Below are 19,050 nucleotides of genomic sequence, written 5' to 3'. Positions count from 1 at the left end.
CAACTGGTCAAACTACCAGATTTGAAGCAAAACACACTTTATTAATACATGACAGTTAAAATACAAAAAAAGAAAAAATAAAGAATTGGCTTAGTTAGAATTGTATTCAAAAACTTAACAAAGTGATATATTACTTTACTACTGAACAGTCTACGACCTACACAGTCTTGGCAAAAGGCAAGTTCAGAAAAACAGGTTTTCACATGTAACACTAGTCCAGGAGGAAAAGCATCAAGAGAAGATTGAGAGTGTAACAGAAAGAGATCTACTGCAGCTTCCAAACCGTATTGAGACTCTAGCAACAACTGCTACTAAAAAAACCTAGAAGTCTTAGTTCTGTGAGGGTTTGACCACATCGATTCAAGCTGCTTTTATTGTTCCAATTTTAAAAAAAACAAGGCCTCACAAACTGTTTACCTAGCATCTCTGCATAGACTGTTCAACACCTCTGCCTTAAAAACCTCTCTTCAAAAAATGTCAGGACAAAATGCACCTCTTAAAGCCATAGTTTTGTCACAAAAGATTTATTTAAATATATCGTATTTAATAAAGGAAAGTGCTTTCAGATCAATTCTGATATGCCATCTAGACAATGGGCACTGCGCGAAATAAGTGATTGAGGTAAAAGAATTAGTTTTTAAAGAGGATCTTATGAGAGGAAAGATTTAAAGAGGAAGTTCTTGATGTAGGGCCTAGTTGTCTGAAACCCAGCAGCCAATTGCACAGCAAGAGGGGAATGCACAGAGATGATAAAGCCTGGATAGATGAAGGGTGGATGTTAGAGAGCAATAACAGTTTTAAACACAAGGAAAGCCTTTATTTGGGTCTGTTGGGAAATGGAGTATGAATGATTGGCATTTGGGTAAGATAGGATAATGGCAAAGGAGACTTGGTAAAACCCAAGTTATTAGAGAATGGAGACCAAATAAGAGAGCTCTTTAATAGTTGAGTGGAGAAGAACAAGGTTTAGATATACATTTCACTTGTGGATAGCTTATGCTGAATAGATTGGGCAGTGTTGCAGAGATGGAGAAGATATAGGATTGTAAAATAACTTCAAGATCGAGTAGGATACCAATGTTACAAACTGGCTGGATAAGTCTGAAACAATAGTTGAGTGAATTAGATTCAATTGTAAGGTTTTGGACTGAATTACATGTCGGTTTATATATGGATGTTGTTGCCATAATTTCACATGGTATTGCCAAGGTGACAACATGTCCATAACAGTGAGGCAATAATAATTCTTGCTGGACTCCAGAGAAAACAATCCATGAAGAGGAGCCATTGCTGCAGACATTTTGGTTACAATCTGGTAGAGTAAAACTGAGCTAAACAAAACAAAAGTGAAATAAAAATGGAAAGTCCTGGAGAAACAAGTTCAACAGATCTGATAACGTGTGGAGAGAGAAACAGAGTTAAAATTTCTAATCCAATGATTCTTATTTGGAACTGTTCTCAGAAGAGTCATTGGACTTGAAATACTACCAGACAAAATGAGTTTCTCCAGTGCCTTCTATTTTTGTTTCAGATCTGCAACTGAAGTAGCATCTACAGTATTTTTTTTAACAGAGGAAAGGTGTTGAACCCGTCTGTAGACTGACCAAGAAGTGATAATGTAGTCATAGTTAGAGATTATGTGATTTATGACTGGAAAAGCTGGAGGATTGATTTATTCCTTATTTCCCCAGTTGAGGGATTTTGAGGGTAATTTTAGCATCCCTGTACCAATCTTGCTGATATCAAGTGGGTCAGCACACTTGGATTAAAATTGACTTATTTTTGCTTTGTGTGCATCAGTAACCAATTTGTAAGATATTACCATTTTAAAAGCTGGTGGTGATATATAAAGAACTTACATTTTATTAAAATACAATGTAGGAGAGAAGATCAACCATTGCTAACGTTTATTCAAACAATTTTATGCTGAAACTTGTCGAATTAAGATATTCCTGCTCTCCCAGTCATTAGCTGGCAGTTGTTTATTCACTTCTTACATGTAATGTAATAGTTGGTTGAGCAAAGGGAAAAGCTCCAATGCACCCAACAAAGCTTCAATGAATATAGTTACTCACCAATAAGTTATAAAGTTTCTTGCAGAGATGATTGTAGTTCACGTGTCAATCTTTTTAGTTTAGAGGCAATGCAGGAAATGATGTCCTACAAACTACTGAGTTCTAATAAGTTAAAAACTTTTTAATTATAAGCCATCTTTTAAAATTGGATTGAAGACTAAGATTGTCTGAACTGCATTCTGCATTGTATAATGTTGTGGTACATTGAAAGATAGAGATAGCTGGCAGTAATTTTATGATGATGTACATCATGTTAACAGTAAGAAATCTTAAGCTTATATAAGATACAGTTAATATAGATGATTACTGAATAATCTGCTCAACTGTTTTGATTTTCCACTTGTTTTTAGGTTTGTCAAAGGGTATTGCAATATCTAAAATCTTTAATCACAATCCTAATAGCTGGGATATTAGAATGGTTTTATTTTGTACAATCGCCAACTCTCAACCTGTACTTTATAGATTAGATTCCCTACAACGTGGAAACAGGCCCTTCAGCCCAACAAGTCCACACCAACCCTCCAAAGAGTAACCCACCTAGACCAATTTCCCTGTGACTAATGCAGCTAACACTATGGGCAATTTAGCATGGCCAATTCACCTGACTTGGACATCTTTGGACTGTGGGAGGAAACCGGAGCACCCGGAGGAAACCCATGCAGACACTGGGAGAATGTGCAAACTCCACATAGACAGTCACCCAAGGCTGGAATCGAATCTGGGACCCTGGTGCTGTGAGGCAGCAGTACTAACCACTGAGCCACTGCACCGCCCTTTATACATCTTCAATGACTGAGCTTCAACAACCTTTCGAGGAAGGGAATGCCAAAGATTCCAACCCTCTGAATCAAATAAATTCTCCTCATCTTGGTCGTAATTGGTTACCCCCTTATTTTGAAATAGTGTCCCTGATTCTATACTCCCTAATGCGGGAAACATCTTTCCTGCATCAAGCTTATCTATTCCTTTAAGTGTTTTGTAGATTTTATCAAGATCATTTCTATTCTCTGAAGTTTCAAAGAATGAGTGATTTACCCGATCTTTCTTGTGACACTGCCATCGCAGAAACAAGTCTGTGAATCCTTCTTGCGCTCCCTCAATGGCAATAGTATCCTTCCTATTGCAAGGAGACCAAAACTGCACACAGTACTCCAGGTGCAGTCAGACCAAAGTTTTTTACAATTGAAGTAATTAGATTAGATTCCCTACAGTGTGGAAACCGGCCCTTTTGGCCCAACAAGTCCACACCGACCCTCCAAAGAGCAGCCCACCCAGACCCATTCCCCTACCCTATGTTTTTTTTTACCCCTGACTAATGCACCCAACACTATGTGTCAATTTAGCATGGCCAATTCACCGAACCTGCGCATCTTTGGACTGTGGGAGGAAACCGGAGCAAACCCATGCAAACACGGGGAGAATGTGCAAACTCCACACAGACAGTTGCCTGAGGTGGGAATTGAACCCAAGTCCCTGGCGCTGTGAGGCAGCAGTGCTAGCCACTGTGCCGCCATCACTTCTTATGACATTGGGATGCCAGTGTCATAAGAAGAGAGGTTGGGTAAATCACTCATTCTTTGAAACTTCAGAGAATAGAAATGATCTTGTTAAAATCTACGAGTAATACTTTCCTACTTCTGTACTCAAATCCTTTTGTGTTAAAGGCTAAAATGCCATTAGTGCTTCCTAAGCTATGTTTTACTGTACAGTTGCAGCACAGGCATCTATCTGACAATTTGGAAAATTGTCTATATGTGTCCTGACCACCGAAGGATAAATCCAGTCATTCCAATTACCATCCCGTCAATCTACTTTCAATTTTTGTAAGTGTGATGATGTTGATTTTTCTATTGTAGCAATCACTCAGCAATAACATGTTTATCAAATTCATAACTATATGGCTTCAGATTTCATTACAGCCAGTGTCTCAACATGCACAAAGGAGCTAAATTTCAGAAATAAGTGACTCGCCTTGAATCACTGCTGCTTTTGATTGAGTGTGGCATTAGGCACCCTAGCAATACATAAGTAAATCGGAATTAGGGAAAACTGTTTGGAACTATATTAGCAGAAAAGAAGATTGTTGTGGTTCTTGGAGGCCAATCCATTCAGGCACTTGTTATGATTGCAGGAATTCCTCTGGGTGGGTCCAAATATCTTCAGTTCTTTAACCTAAGAAATAGCGCTACACCATTGTAGCCCCTCATGTCTGCAATGCCATTTCTATAAGATCATTCTCTTTTGTGCCAGCTTCTTTAGGTCTCAACTCCTTTATTTAAAAACAATATCTCCTTGAATACTTCCAGTGATCTCACCTCCACACTTGCATAGAGAGTTCAGATATTCACTACTTCTTGAAAGAAAAAATTCCTTTGCATCTCTGTTTTAAATGCATATCCCCTTATTCTGTAACTATATCCTCTAACTTGAGATGCCCCCACAGCAGCAACATGCTCTCAACATTTATGCCCACAGCCTCCTCAGCATCTTGTATGTTTAAAATTGCCTTATTGATGCCTATCCTTCAAACAAAAGGTCAAAATTAGAGGTATTTGAGGATTATGCAGTGTTCATTCACAGCACCTAAGATAATGGAGTGGTCCATGTGTATATGTAGCAAGACAGAGATAATGTTCTGGCTGGGGCTGGTCATGTATGAGACAAAAGGAAGCCATTCAGCCTATTGAGTCCAATCTGGCTCCCCAGATGGCAGTCCAATCTGTCAGAATCCCCTTTCTGATTCCATTTTGTTTTAAATTGACCTGTCCAGAGATGGTATTACACCCCTCTGGAGTAGATGGGACTTGAATTCAGATCTCTTAGCTCAGAGGTAAAGACACTACCACTGTGTCATGAGACCCCCTTTGTCTGAGTCCATTTTTAAAAGAGAAAATGACCTATTTTTCTAATCAATCTGTTCAGCGATGTTATTTTCGCACCTCTGGAGTAGATGGGACTTGAACCTTGATCTAGGGGTAGGGACACTACCACTGTGCCACAAGAGGATCACTTTTTTTTTTATTCAACCTACTTTTCTAATCAACCTGTTCAGAGATGTTATGACACACCTCTGGAGCAGGCGGGGGCGAGGGTAGCTTGGTGGGGGGGCATGGACTTAACAAGGAAGTCATGGACAGAATGATCTCTGTGGAATGCACATTGGATGGGGATGGTAATATATCTCTGTTGGTGAGGACTGATTGCAGGTAGCGGAAATAGCAGAAGATAATGCTTTGAATTTGGAGATTAGTGGGGTGGAAGGTGAGGACCAGGGAGGTTCTATCCTTGTTACGGTTGGAGGTATGGGGTTCATGGGTGGAGGTACGGGAAGTGGAGGAAATGTGCTGGAGGGTATTGTTGATCACCTCGGAGAGGAAATTGCAGTCTTTGAAATCGGAGGGCATCTGGGATGTCCTGGAGTGGAATTGCTTTTACTGGGAGCAGATATGGAGGGAGAATTGGGAGTAAGGGATAGCGTTTTTACCAGAGAGGGTTGGGAGGTACAGTCCAGGAGCTGTGGGAGTCGGTGGGTTTGAAGTAGATGTCACTGTTGAGTCGGTCACTGGAGATGGTGATGGGAGAGGTCCAGGAAGGGAATGGAGTTTTCTGAGATGGTCCAGGTGAACTTGAGGTCAGGGTGGAAGATGTATGTGAAGGTAGCTGTGGAGTCAGGAAGCCTAGGTTACAGTAGATTTGCCTGTCTGTCAGAGTACTCTGTCCAAATGCTCTGCCATGAAACGTTTTGTAATGGTCTCCAGCATTTTCCCTAATATAGCTCTCGGGCTAACCAGTGTATAATTAACTGTTTTCTCTGTTTTTTAAAATAGTGGGCTCACATTAGTGACCCTCCACTCCATAGGAACTGTTCCAGAATTCAAAGAATATTAAAAGATGAACAGTTTATATCTATTTGTGTGACAAATTCATTCAGTTTATTGCACGTGCATCACACATTAAAACACAAGGTCTTAAGGCTTGTTACCTGTCATTTAGAGTCATAGAGTCATAGAGATGTACAGTATGGAAACAGACCCTGCGGTTCAACCTGTCCATGCCGACCAGATATCCCAACCCAATCTAGTCTCACCTGCCAGCACCCAGCCCATATCCCTTCAAACCCCTCCTATTCAAATACCCATCCAAATGCCTCTTAAATGTTGCAATTGTACCAGCCTCCACCACATCCTCTGGCACCTCATTCTATACACGTACCACCCTCTGCGTGAAAAAGTTTCCCCTTAGGTCTCTTTTGTATTTTTCCCCTCACACTCTAAACCTATGCCCTCTAGTTCTGGACTCCCCGATCCCAGGGAAAAGACTTTGTCTTTTTATCCTATTCAAGACCCTCATGATTTTGTAAACCTCTATAGCATCACCCCTCAGCCTCCGACGCTCCAGGGAAAAAAGTCTCAGCCTGTTCAGCCTCTCCCTGTAGCTCAAATCCTCCAACCCTGGCAACATCCTTGTAAATCTTTTCTGAACCCTTTCAAGTTTCACAACATCTTTTTGATAGGAAGGAGATCAGACTTGCATGCAGTATTCCAACAGTGGCCTAAGCAATGTCCTGTACAGCCGCAACATGACCTCCCAACTACTGTACTCAATATTCTGACCAATAAAGGAAAGCATACCAAACTTTCATACTCAAAGCCGCCTTCACTATCCTATCTACCTGTGACTCCACTTTCAAGGAGCTATGAACCTGCACTCCAAGGTCTCTTTGTTCAGCAACACTCCCAAGGACCTTACCATTAAGTGTATACTTCCTGCTAAGATTTGCTTTCCCAAAATACAGCACCTCACATTTATCTGAATTAAACTCCATCTGTCACTTCTCAGCCCATTGGCCCACCTGGTCCAGATCCTGATTGTAATTTGAGGTAACACTCTTCGCTGTCCACTACACCTCCAATTTTGGTGTCATCTGCAAACTTACTAACTGTCCCTCTTATGCTCGCATCCAAATCATTTATGTAAATGACAATAAGTAGAGGACCCAGCACCAGTTCTTGTGGCACTCCATTGGTCACACGACTCCAGTCTGAAAAACAACCCTCCACCACACCCTCTGTCTTCTACCTTTGAGCCAGTACTGTACCCAAATGGCTAGTTATCCCTGTATTCCATTAGACCTAACCTGGCTAATCAGTCTCCCATGGGGAACCTTGTCGAATGCCTTACCAAAGTCCATATAGATCACATCTACTGCTCTGCCCTCATCAATCTTCTTTGTTACTTCTTCAAAAAACTCAATCAAGTTTGTGAGACATGATTTCCCACACACAAAGCCATGTTGACTATCCCGAATCAGTCCTTGCCTTTCCAAATACGTGTACATCCTGTCTCTCAGGATTCCCTCCAAGAACTTGCCCATCACTGAGGTCAGGCTCACTGGTCTATAGTTCCCTGGCTTGTCTTTACTGCCCTTCTTAAACAGTGGCACCACGTTTGCCAACCTCCGTCGTCCAGCACCTCACCTGTGACTATCAATGATACAAATATTTCAGCAAGAGGCCCAGCAATCACTTCTCTAGCTTCCCACAGAGTTCTCGGGTACATCTGATCAGGTCCTGGGGATTTATCCGCCTTTGTGCATTTCAAGACATCCAACACTTCCTCCTCTGTAATCCGTACATTTTGCAAGATGTCACCATCTATTTCCCTACAGTCTATATCTTCCATATCCTTTTCCACAGTAAATACTGATGCAAAATATTCATTTAGTATCTTCCCCATTTTCTGCAGCTCCACACAAAGGCCGCATTGCTGATCTTTGAGGGGCCCTATTCTCTCCCTAGTTACCCTTTTGTCCTTAATATATTTGTAAAAACCCTTAGGATTCTCCTTAATTGTATTTGCTAGAGTTATCTCATATCTCCATTTTGCCCTCCTGATTTCCCTTTTAAGTATTCTCCTACTTCCTTTATACTCTTCTAAGGATTCACTCGATCTTTCCTGTCTGTACCTGACATATGCTTCCTTCTTTTTCTTCACCAAACCCTCAATTTCTTTAGTCATGCAGCATTCCCTATACCTACCAGCCTTTCCTTTCACCCTGACAGGAATATACTTTCTCTGGATTCTTGTTATCTCATTTCTGAAGGCTTCCCATTTTCCAACCGTCCCTTTACCTGCGAACATTTTCCTCCAATCAACTTTCGAAAGTTCTTGCCTAATACCATCAAAATTGGCCTTTCTCCAGTTTAGAACTTCAACTTTTAGATCTGGGCTATCCTTTTCCATCACTAATTTAAAACGAATAGAACTATGGTCGTTGATCAGACATATCATTGACCAATCCATCACATGCAACTTTTTGCATTGTTCTAAAGTCAAGAAGTTGAATAAGAAAAAATAAGAGACGTAGATGAGCTGATTACCAGAACATATTGACCATTTGTATTGGACATGGTGTGGGGGTCTACAACAGGCTATCTGTCATTCTGTGTGCATTGGCCTCTTCATGTTCGAGAGTGAAACTGGCCCAGGGCTGTCATGGCAACAACTTGTGACTCTGCTACTGATTTAAGAGGAATCTGCATACTTCTTATCTGTGCACATAAAATGATGATGGACCAAGTGATGCTTAAAATTATAACTGAGGAATGATATAAATTCTATGGGAAAATACTTACCCTCATTTCCATATTATAACATCAGACTGAAACTTGAATATATTGATTTTTTTTTTGTTGGCTGCAGCCTAGTTCCAGTGTATCAGTAAAAGACCAGCCAATTCACCAGAGATAAGTAATTCATCCTGAAACTTTCCAACTTGAGACTAATGGTTAGTGTTATGACGTTGAAAACGTTTACTGTAGAGAGAAAGAATGTTGTTCTGAACTGAGAGATTATAAGCACCTGTATATGACCAAATGGCAGCCCCAGAGTGCACTGGAAAATTGAAAATATGTAATATTTGGCTGTGAAATGGATGCCTGAGTTTTGGTTGTCATTTTGACATCAATTTGAATGGAACCAATTAGTTTAAATTATGTGCAGAAGCCAGTAGAATTTGAATTTATTGTTTTGACATCTGGAAATCAATCAAATTATAAGAATTTAATGTGACATGGGGCATATATAAACCCGGTTTTTGAAAATTAAAGGAAGAACAACTGCCATATAGTCAGAGAACTAAATGCCCATCTAATATCTTGCTCTCAAAGTAGTTAGGAAAGACTCTCTATCAAAGGTACCTTTTTTGTATGTCACCTATTTGCAGCGAAAAGAGAGAATTTGACCCAGGGAGATCAGTAGGAAAATTAAAGACAGCAGGAATGACCAAGACTGTTTGGCTTTGAAATTAAGTTAGTATAATTTTAATTAGTCGCTTGTTGGATTGGAACAGCATATTTTTACAGAACTGGTGTCAGATAGTAAGTAGTTAAGAGAAAGGGGGGGCTTGGATTTGTGAATTTCTTTTTTGCTTAATGTTCACTATTTGAGTGAGAAGTTTTTTTTTAAATAGTGGAATTTGGGAGTTGTCTGTCACTCACATTTTAGCAGATTATGAGCTGAGGCGAGCTTTTCTGGGTTTGGTTTAATTAATGGGGGTGTTCGACAACCACTTCACAACATTGTTTTCTTGGCATTGAGATCATGATTGCAACCAGTGAGTGAGTAAATAAATAAGTATGTAGTAATACAATTAGTTCATAGGATATGGGTGTAACTGGCTGGGTCTGCATTTATTGCCCATCCCTAACAGTTCCTTTATATGTATAGGTTTCTCGTGCCATTTCACAGGGTAGTTAAGAGTTAACCAAATTGCTGTGGGTCTGGAGTCATGTGTAGGCCAGATCAGGTAAGAATGACCAGATTCCTTTCCTTTAAAGGACATTACTGAATTAGATCTCAAAAAGCAAGAACATGGTCAAAATTAATTCAACTAACCTACATGTTAGTTTTTATGTCTAATTTCTGTTTCATTGTGTCAAACACTTGAAATTTGTGATTAATCTGATCTTTGAAATTCCCATTTGACAATAATAAACAATGATTGAAACTAATTCATCTTCAGCAAAGATTCTTTGCATGGCAATCTTAGCTCATAAGTGATGATATCTTGTCTCTCAATTGAACTTATCTACCTTCAGGAAATTCTGCTGTCATGCGACAGTTGTATTCTTCAGCAACCTTGCGCTGTAGAAAATAGTGCTATGGAAAACAGCTATAGAAAATCATGCTGTAGAAGATCGCTATCGCTGGTCAGTAGAAAGTTTGCATTATCCAAACAATATCCACAATTCTTCAGTCGTGTTATAGCCAATTCATGCTGATGAAACATGCATTATAGCAGAACGACCCGTATGATGTATATAAATCACCAAAGTTATGTTGAAATTTTGTGGTTAGTATGAACTTCATCCTGTACTAAATGTTCTAATTACATGAAAAGCTAACGTGTTGAAATGATGAGGGTACTTCGGTACCTCCCCCAGTATTGGTCTCATTGTCACTACCCTCAAAACAGTCATTCACAAGGGATAAGGAGCCTGCAAAATAGGAGCTGAAACATGCAACCACCACTCATCTTCCTGTCTCAGCTGCATGACCGCTTGGCTCTTTCCACATGCAAGCCATTGAGACACATGCCTGCCTGTGCTTACCAGTTTGACCACAAACATCATGCGTATTTTGAGCAATTACTGCTAAAGGTTGTTTTTGAGTTGAAAGTGTAGTCTGGGCTAACTTGTTGGTAACCTGCGCAATCCAAAGGTTGTTTATGGAACAGAAGAAGATAGTTTGGTCCCATTGAGTTCATTCTCATTAGTTCCATTACCCCATCTGTGGACCTGCAAGTTTTATTCTTCCAAGTGCCAAACACATTTCCATTTGAAGTCATTAATTGTTTCAGCACTTTCGTTGGCAGGGTGTTTCACGTCATTGCCACTTGCAATGTAAAAATGTAATCGTCCCTTTCATTCACTGCATCTTTAATCTTGAATCTCTGTCTGCTAAACTTTATATTGTCACCTGAAAGTAGTAGATTTTCTTTGTCTACCTTGTATAAGTCTGTCATAATTTTAATCTCTCTTACACGAATGGGAACAACTTGAGATTTTCCAACCTCACCTTCTAAGAATAAATCTCTATGCCTGTAACCATTCTGATGGTACATCTGTCCTGCACTTTCTCAACGAATTTCACATGTTTCTTGAAGCGTGGCAACCAGAACCAGACACAGTACTCTAGCTGTGTGCTAACCAGAGGTTTATAAAAATTCAGCATAATGTCCCTTCTTTTTATATCTGATACCTGTATTTATGAAGCTCAAGATCCCATGTACTTTGCTTAGCATTTCCTCAATATGTTATGTCCTCTTTAAAGATCAGTAAACATGCATATCCTGACCCTTCTGTTTCTGCAAATTCTTTATAATTGTGTCATCAAGTAAATATTACCTCTCAACTTCACTTCTGCCAAAATACATCCCCAAAAATGTTTCTATATTGAATTTCATCTGTACATTTTGCAGTCCTGTTCTCCTTACTACTTGTCATTTCTCCATTTCTGGTATCATTAGCAAATATTGAATTTTGACTCCATATTTTGTACATGATTTATATATAGCAAAGAAAGCAGTGGTCCCAACACTGATCCTTGGGAAAACCCTGGCTGCTACTCTCCAATTCAAAAAACAAACATAAATAATAACAACTGCTCTATCTTTAAAATAATTTTATTACTGAGGTGGTCATTGACCTTCCCATTCTCTCAACCTCTGTTTTGGTGATCAGATTTTTATGTGCTACTTTGGCAAACTCTTTTTCTTAAAATCCATTGAAGACAATATCCACTGCATTTGCTTCATCAACTTGTAGATTCATAGATTCCCTACAATGTGGAAACAGGCCTTTTGGCCCAAAATGTCTATGCCAACCCTTCCTCTACATTTACCCCTGAGTAATGCATCTAACCTGCACATCCCTAAACACTATGGGCAATTTAGTGTGGCCAATTCACCTAACCTGCACATCTTTGGATTATGGCAGGAAACCCACGCAGACACAGGGAGAATGTGCAAACCCTACACAGACGGTCACCGAAGGCTGGAATTGAACCTGGGTTCCTGGCGCTGTGAGTCAGCCATGTTGACCACTGAGCCACTGTGTCACCCTGTGTTACTTCATCAAAAAACTCAATTGTATTCATCAAAGATTGATGACTTTATACAAATTTATAATGGATTACAAAACCTTACTCACCACTGAGGTTAAAGTAACAAGCCTGTACTTATTACAGTCATAGAGATGTACAACACAGAAACAGACTTTTCGGTCCAACTCGCCCATGCTGACCAGATATTCTAAATTAATCTAGTCCCATTTACCAGCACTTGGCCCATATCCCTCTAAACCTTTCCTATTCATGTACCCATCCACATGCCTTTTAAATGTCATTGTACCAGCCTCCATCACTTCCTCTAGCATTCCATACATGCACCACCTTCTATGTGAAAAAGTTCTCTTAGGTCATTTTAAAATTTTTCCTCTCTCACCCTAAACCTATGCCCTCTAGTTCTGAACTCTTCTCCCTCCCATCACCAGGGAAAAGACTTAGTCTGTTTACCTTATCCACGCCTCTCATGATTTTATAAACCTCTGTAAGAACAATGCTGAGCCTCTAACATTCCAGGGAAAACAGCCCCAGCCTATTCAGCCTCTCTCTCTTGCTCAAGCGCTCAAACCCTGGCAATATCCTTGTAAATCTTTTCTGAACCCTTTGAAGTTTCTCAAAATCCATCCTATTGGAGGGAGACCAGAATTGCACACGATAATCAAAACGTGGCCTAACCAATATCATGTACAGCTGCATCATAACCTCTCAAGTCCTATACTCAATGTTCTGACCAATAAAGGAAAGCATACTAAATGCCTCCTTCAATATCCCATCTACGTTAGACTCTACTTTCAAGGAACTATGAACCGGCATTCCAATCTCTCCCTTTATTCAGCATCACTGCCTGGGACCTTACCATTAAGTGTATAAGTCCTGCTCTCATTTGTCTTTCCAAAATGCAGCACCTTGCATTTATCTAAATTAAACTCCATCTGCCACTCCTCAGCCCTTTGGCCCATTTGATCAAGATCCTGACATACTCTGAGGTAACTTTCTTCACTGTCCACTACACCTCCAATATTGGTGTCATCTACAAACTTACTAACTATATCGCCTATGTTCACATCCAAATCATTTATATAAATGACAAAAAGCTGTGGACCCAGCACCGATTCTTGTGGGACACCACTGGTCACAGGCCTCCAGTCTGAAAAGCAACCCTCCACTACCACACTGTCTTTTACCTTCATGCCAGTTCTGTATCCAAATGGCTAGTTCTCCCTGTATTCCATGTGATCTAACCTGCCTTAACACCCTTTCTTGAATTAGGATGTCACACATACTATTCCTCGATATTGTGGCACCACATTACATTGTGACTAAATTGAAAGGTGGCAAGTCCTTTCTCTATCTCCATCCCTGTTTTCTTTGGAAACCTGGGAAACAAGCCACCCAGACCAAGTGACTTATCTATGCTAAAAATAACCAATCTTTCCATACTGCCACCTCGTTAATTTTCATACCTATGTCCATGATCGCCACTTCGACTAATATTTGATCAGATTTCTCTTCCTTAGTAGATAGCTAAACAAAGAAGTTAAGTATTCTAGCCTTGCCCTGTTCCTTTAAGCTTGTATCACTACTTGTTTTGTAATAGGACCCTTTCATTTCTGATTTACTTATTGCTTACTCATTAAAAGTTTAGAAGAGGATTTTTGTATTCTCTTTTATGTTGTCTGCTGCCATCCTTTTTCTTACACTATTTTTACCAGTTTTATTTTCTACTTTGCCTTCCTTTCAAGCTATGCTATTTGACCTGGTTCATGCACCTTTCTTTTGTGTTTCATCATATCTCTGCCCCCTTCATCATGCTTTGTTTTGCTTCCTTTGTCTTTATCTCCATGTTCAAATCAACCTAACCTGTACCTGAAACATTTCTTCTTTAAGGATCACCTAGCGTCTTGTTGGAATTGTAAATATTAGATTGCCTTTACTCTTCTTCACTAATAATCTTAACTTTGATATAATTACTGATTTTGCCCAAATTTTCTCCCATTAACACTTAGCCCCCAGCACCTGATCTAACATTATCTTTGTTCTAGAAAGACCAAAAGTATACTGATCAAGGAAACTCTCATCAATGTATTTCAGAGATTTCCCCCTCTTCCTTATCCTTGGTTCTTAAAATTAGCCCAGTCAACATCTGAAGCTCCCAATCATCCCCTGCAGTCTTTCACATCTTGCATTTAATGTTTATGAATTCCGGTCCCAGTCTGATTAATAGAACGATGTTTAAGACACACTTTGACAATTCCACTCAGTGTTCAAACAACATCCTCCAAAGGCACTTTCAAACTTGCTTTTAAATCCATTTGCCGTGTTTTTGGGCCTTCATTTGCCATGATAGTTCTGGAGTTCATCTGTACAATCACTTAGGTAACTCCACCATTGATGCATATTACCCCAACGGACCCTTGTTCCTCTGTAGTTCAGGATCCATTTTGATCTTCTCATTTCCAGCGAGTGTAGACTTGAGCATATCTGACTATAATGACTAGTTCATTAACTTCTCATCAGATATGGCCAGATCATATCAACTGCTATCAGACTTATTTAAACTATCCATTTTGTGGGTATAGGATTCTAACCATCTCTTCATTTGACTCATGAGTGTTTTCCTATTCCCTCTGTCTCAGCATTGATCAAGAATCTTGCTTTCTTGTTTCTTCAATAACCCATGTATTTTCTTTCCAACCCCATATTACCTGTGAAATTTATTTACATCTTCTCCATTTATCCTATTCTACTAATGGCTGTAATTCCACTGTCAGGCTCCAATTCTAGATATTTTTGTAAATGGTTCTCTTCCATCAAGATATTGTTGCTATCCCTCTGAACATAGTTTCTATCCCCCTCTCCCCTGCCTTTAGTAAGTAAACCTGTTAGCCTTCTGTACTGGAAAACCATCTCCCAGAGTGCTTTTGTGAAAAATACATTTTAAATCCCATATCTATAAACTTTGCGTCACATCTCCAAGTGTCACCACCTCTGGTTCTGGCTCCGTTTTGGTCTTAGCAAGTTTTGAGAATATTTGTAGCTCAGATTGAGGTTCTGGATGTAGGTTCGCTTGCTGAACTGGAAGGTTCATCTTGATCACCATACTAAGTAACACCTTTAGTGAGCCTCCAGACAAAGAACTGCTGATGATTCCTGCTTTCTATTTATATGTTTGGGTTTCTTTGGGTTGGTGGTGTTTTCCTGTTCTTTTTCTCAGGGGGTGGTAAATAGATTTTGGTCTGATTTCACTCAGTTGTGTAATCAGCTATCCAGTTAAAAAAGCTTTGTTCATAGCCTCTCTCCTGTTAAATACATTAACATGGAAGTAAGCATCAGTGTAGTTTAGCCTGCCTGAATTGTGTATTAATATACCATATTACCCACAAATCTTAGTTAAACATAAATAATGATGAAGGTGCTGCTGCAGCGCTGGCTCACGTTTTCTGTGTATTATTTTATCTATGTCTCCGTACCAAATTAATTCTTTATGTCTCACTCTGCAGATGAAGATGGTCTCGGCATCAGTATTATAGGAATGGGAGTTGGAGCAGATGCAGGATTAGAAAAACTAGGAATTTTTGTCAAGACCGTTACAGAGGGAGGAGCAGCTCAAAGAGATAGCAGGTGAGAGAAATTGAAGTTGAAAAGATGGTACTTCTATGTTGTTTATAAAGGTCTCAAAAATGTGGTCTCTGTAGAATTACATCCTTGAATGTGAAATAAATGAAGTTTCACCCAATTGTTTTACAAATAACTCACAAGTAACTACACTGTAAAATGAGTTAAGTACGTACTTACTTCCTACAAAAAGGTGGCCATTTGTGTTTTTGCTAGTTCTGGATTTCCTTCAACAACTTCTTAATGACATGAAATTAACCAAATTGGCAAAACTGGCATCCATAAGAAATGGGTCCTCATGAATAAGATAATATGCTTTGCACTTATCACTGAAGCTGGTTAGAAACTGTGGTCTTCCACTCACTTCCTGGTCTTGTCATGGATAAGAATCATTGTGTTTATGACACTTCCCTCACCCTGCCAGTTTCTTGTTTCACGGTTGGATGTAATAGAATGCCAGAACTTTGTCCTGATTTCTAGGTGTAGGAATATTTAACTCAGTCTGTAACCTTCTCTTTCCAGTACTTATTCAGGTATCTCTCTTGTGTAGCTTCATTAGGTTAGTGATTCATTTTAAGGTTCATACATCTGGTTTGTCTGTGTACACTGAAATAATTTGGTTTATTATTCAATCCCATTTAAAGCTGATGTAGAGATACCTTCATTGAAGACAGTTTATGTTTTCAAGGGCTTTATACTTGGCAATGTGCCTAACACTTTCATAAATGGAGGTTCCAAGCTCTGGAATACTTTCCCTAAGTTAGAGGCAAGGATATGTAATTCTATTAATATCTATGATAAATTGACTCCATCATCCCTCCCAGGCACTTGTCATGTTTCAATTTTGGTGTTGACCCTTGGTATTATGGCAAAAATTCCCCTTAATTTTGGATGGCATTATATCTCATCAATTGTTCTTTTGTGTCTTTTTAAACCTGCATCTCAATATTTTTCTCACCTTTGTACCTACTGGAGCAAAATCTGGACACTGATGGTGTAATACACCTAGCTGTTTTTGTCCTAACTTTTTGTAGCACACAAATTAGTCAATTCATTACACTTGCCTTTGATTGTGGCCTCCCTTCACCACCTCCAAGGTTGATGGAGCCTGTGGTATGTTTGTCAGTTGTGTTGTCCACTTGTGATCTGTGAAAATTGGTTTCCTTCAGAATGTTCTGAGCTGCTGCTTCAAGCTTCTTGCTGCTTCTTAGTTTGTACCTCTGTCCACCTCCATCCATTAGTATGATGTTTCAGCCTGTCCATTGGTAACTCACCTTTGATCCTGAAAACATTAGCAGAATACAAGAATTTATAAATCAAATTATAGATAGTATCTGAAACCAAAGGTGATGAAATCATATCAAGTGTACCTTCACTAACTGGTTATAGTCACGGTTTCATAGAATCATAAAAAGAACCTTTTGTCAATACAGTCTGTATTGCCAAAAACATGCTACAGCCCACACCAGTCCAACTTGCCTGCAGTAGGCCCATAACCTTGAATGTTATGACACTTAAGTATTCATCCAAGTACTTTTTAAAGGTTGTGAGGTTACCCTCTCAACTACTCTCCCAGACAGTGCACTGCAGATCCCTGTCACCCTCTGGGTGAAATGGTTCTTTTTTCTGAAATTCCCTCTAAATCTCTTGCCTTTTGCCTTAAAAGTTACTCCCTCATTCTTGATGCTTCAACTAAAGGGAACAGCTGCTTTCTCTTCATCCTGTCCATACCTCTCATGTCTTATACACTTTTCTCAGGTTACCCTCTCATCATTCTCTGCTCCAAAGAAGACAGCCCAAGTTTTTCCAGCCTCTTTTTATAGCTAAAATGCTTCATCTTGGTAAAAATGCGATGAATCCCCTTTTTGCCCTCCAGTACAATTACATCCTTCGTATATTTCTAGAACTGTAGCTGTGGCGAAAGGTCTGTACAGCTCTGACATGACTTCCCTGCTTTTACAATCTATGTGGTGAAGCATCCTGAATGTTGTCTTAGCTACCCTATTAAACTGCCCTGCTACCTTCAGGGATTGGTGGACAAGCATCCTGAAATACCTCTGTTCCTCAGAGCTTCCTAGTGTTCAGATATTTATTGAATAATCCTTTTACCTCGCTCCTTTTTCTGAAGTGCAGCATCTCATATTTATCAGGATTAAACTCCACCTGCCACTGGTCTGCCCATCTGACCAATCATTTGTATTCTCCTATAACCTAAGACTTACCTTCTTGCTTTGGAGATGCTGATGTTGGACTGGGGTGTACAAAGTGAAAAATCTCAAAACACCAGATTGTAGTCCAACAGGTTTAATTGGAAGCACACTAACTTTTGGAGCACCGCTCATCAGGTGATCACAACTACCTGATGAAGGAGTGACACTCTGAAAGCTAGTATGCTTCCAATTAAACCTGTTGGACTATAACCTGGTGTTGCGTGATTTTTAACTTTGCACCTTCTTGCTGTCAACTATATGGCCAATCTTTCTGTCATCCACAACTTGCTTTTAATCACCCCACATCTTCATCTCCATTATTTAAGAATATAACAAACAATAAAGGACTCAGCACTGATCTCTGTGACATGTCACTTTACACCAGGCTCCAGAAATTTAAACAGCCTTCTACTGCCAAACCGTCTTTTGCCACTAAATCAATCCAAATTAGCAAGGTACCCTGGATCCTATGAGCTTTCACCTTCTTTATCAGTTTCCATTTGTGGGACCTTGTCAAAAGCCTTGCTAATATCCATGTAAACTGCATCACCTGCCCATTGACAAACTTGATCACTTTCTCAAAATATTCAACTAGAGTTGACAGGTTTGATCTCCTTCTGACAAAGCCATGCTGATTATCCCTGATTAATCGCTGTCTCCAAATAGAGATTAATTTTCTCCTGCAGTTTTTTTTCCCAATAGTTTCCCTGCCATTGATATGAGATTCACTGGTCAATAGTTCCCTGGTCTGTCTCTACTACCCTTCTTGATAAGTGAAAGCACGTTAGCTTTCCCCAGACCTCTGGTACCTCTCCTATGGCAAGATCAATTAAAAAATTTGGGTCAGGGTCCTTGTTATTTTCACCCTCGTCTCCTACAGCAGACTGGGATGAAACTCATTCAGACCTTGGGATTTGTCCACTTTTAAAGTTGCCAAAACCTCCTCACTGCTTCTAGCAAACTGCTCAAAAACTTCACAGTCCAGCTTCTTGAATTCTGTATTTGCATTTTCCTCCTCCCAATCA

At 39.6% G+C, this 19,050-nt stretch overlaps 1 protein-coding gene across 6 annotated transcripts in view; it reads left to right on the top strand.

Moving 5' to 3' along the window:
* Positions 1-19,050, top strand: part of ppp1r9a (protein phosphatase 1, regulatory subunit 9A) — a 425,367-nt gene that overhangs the window by 117,353 nt on the left and 288,964 nt on the right. For all 6 annotated transcript variants that reach the window (XM_060824768.1, XM_060824770.1, XM_060824766.1 and 3 more), the window contains exon 3: positions 15,701-15,821. In XM_060824768.1, coding sequence (XP_060680751.1) covers positions 15,701-15,821 — 121 coding nt within the window. The remainder of the gene's footprint in view (positions 1-15,700; positions 15,822-19,050) is intronic.

Source organism: Hemiscyllium ocellatum, chromosome 5, assembly GCF_020745735.1.
Source record: "Hemiscyllium ocellatum isolate sHemOce1 chromosome 5, sHemOce1.pat.X.cur, whole genome shotgun sequence".
NCBI lineage: Eukaryota > Metazoa > Chordata > Chondrichthyes > Orectolobiformes > Hemiscylliidae > Hemiscyllium > Hemiscyllium ocellatum.
The sequence above is the reverse complement of the archived record's forward strand: the minus strand, read 5'-3'. Positions and strand labels throughout refer to the sequence as shown.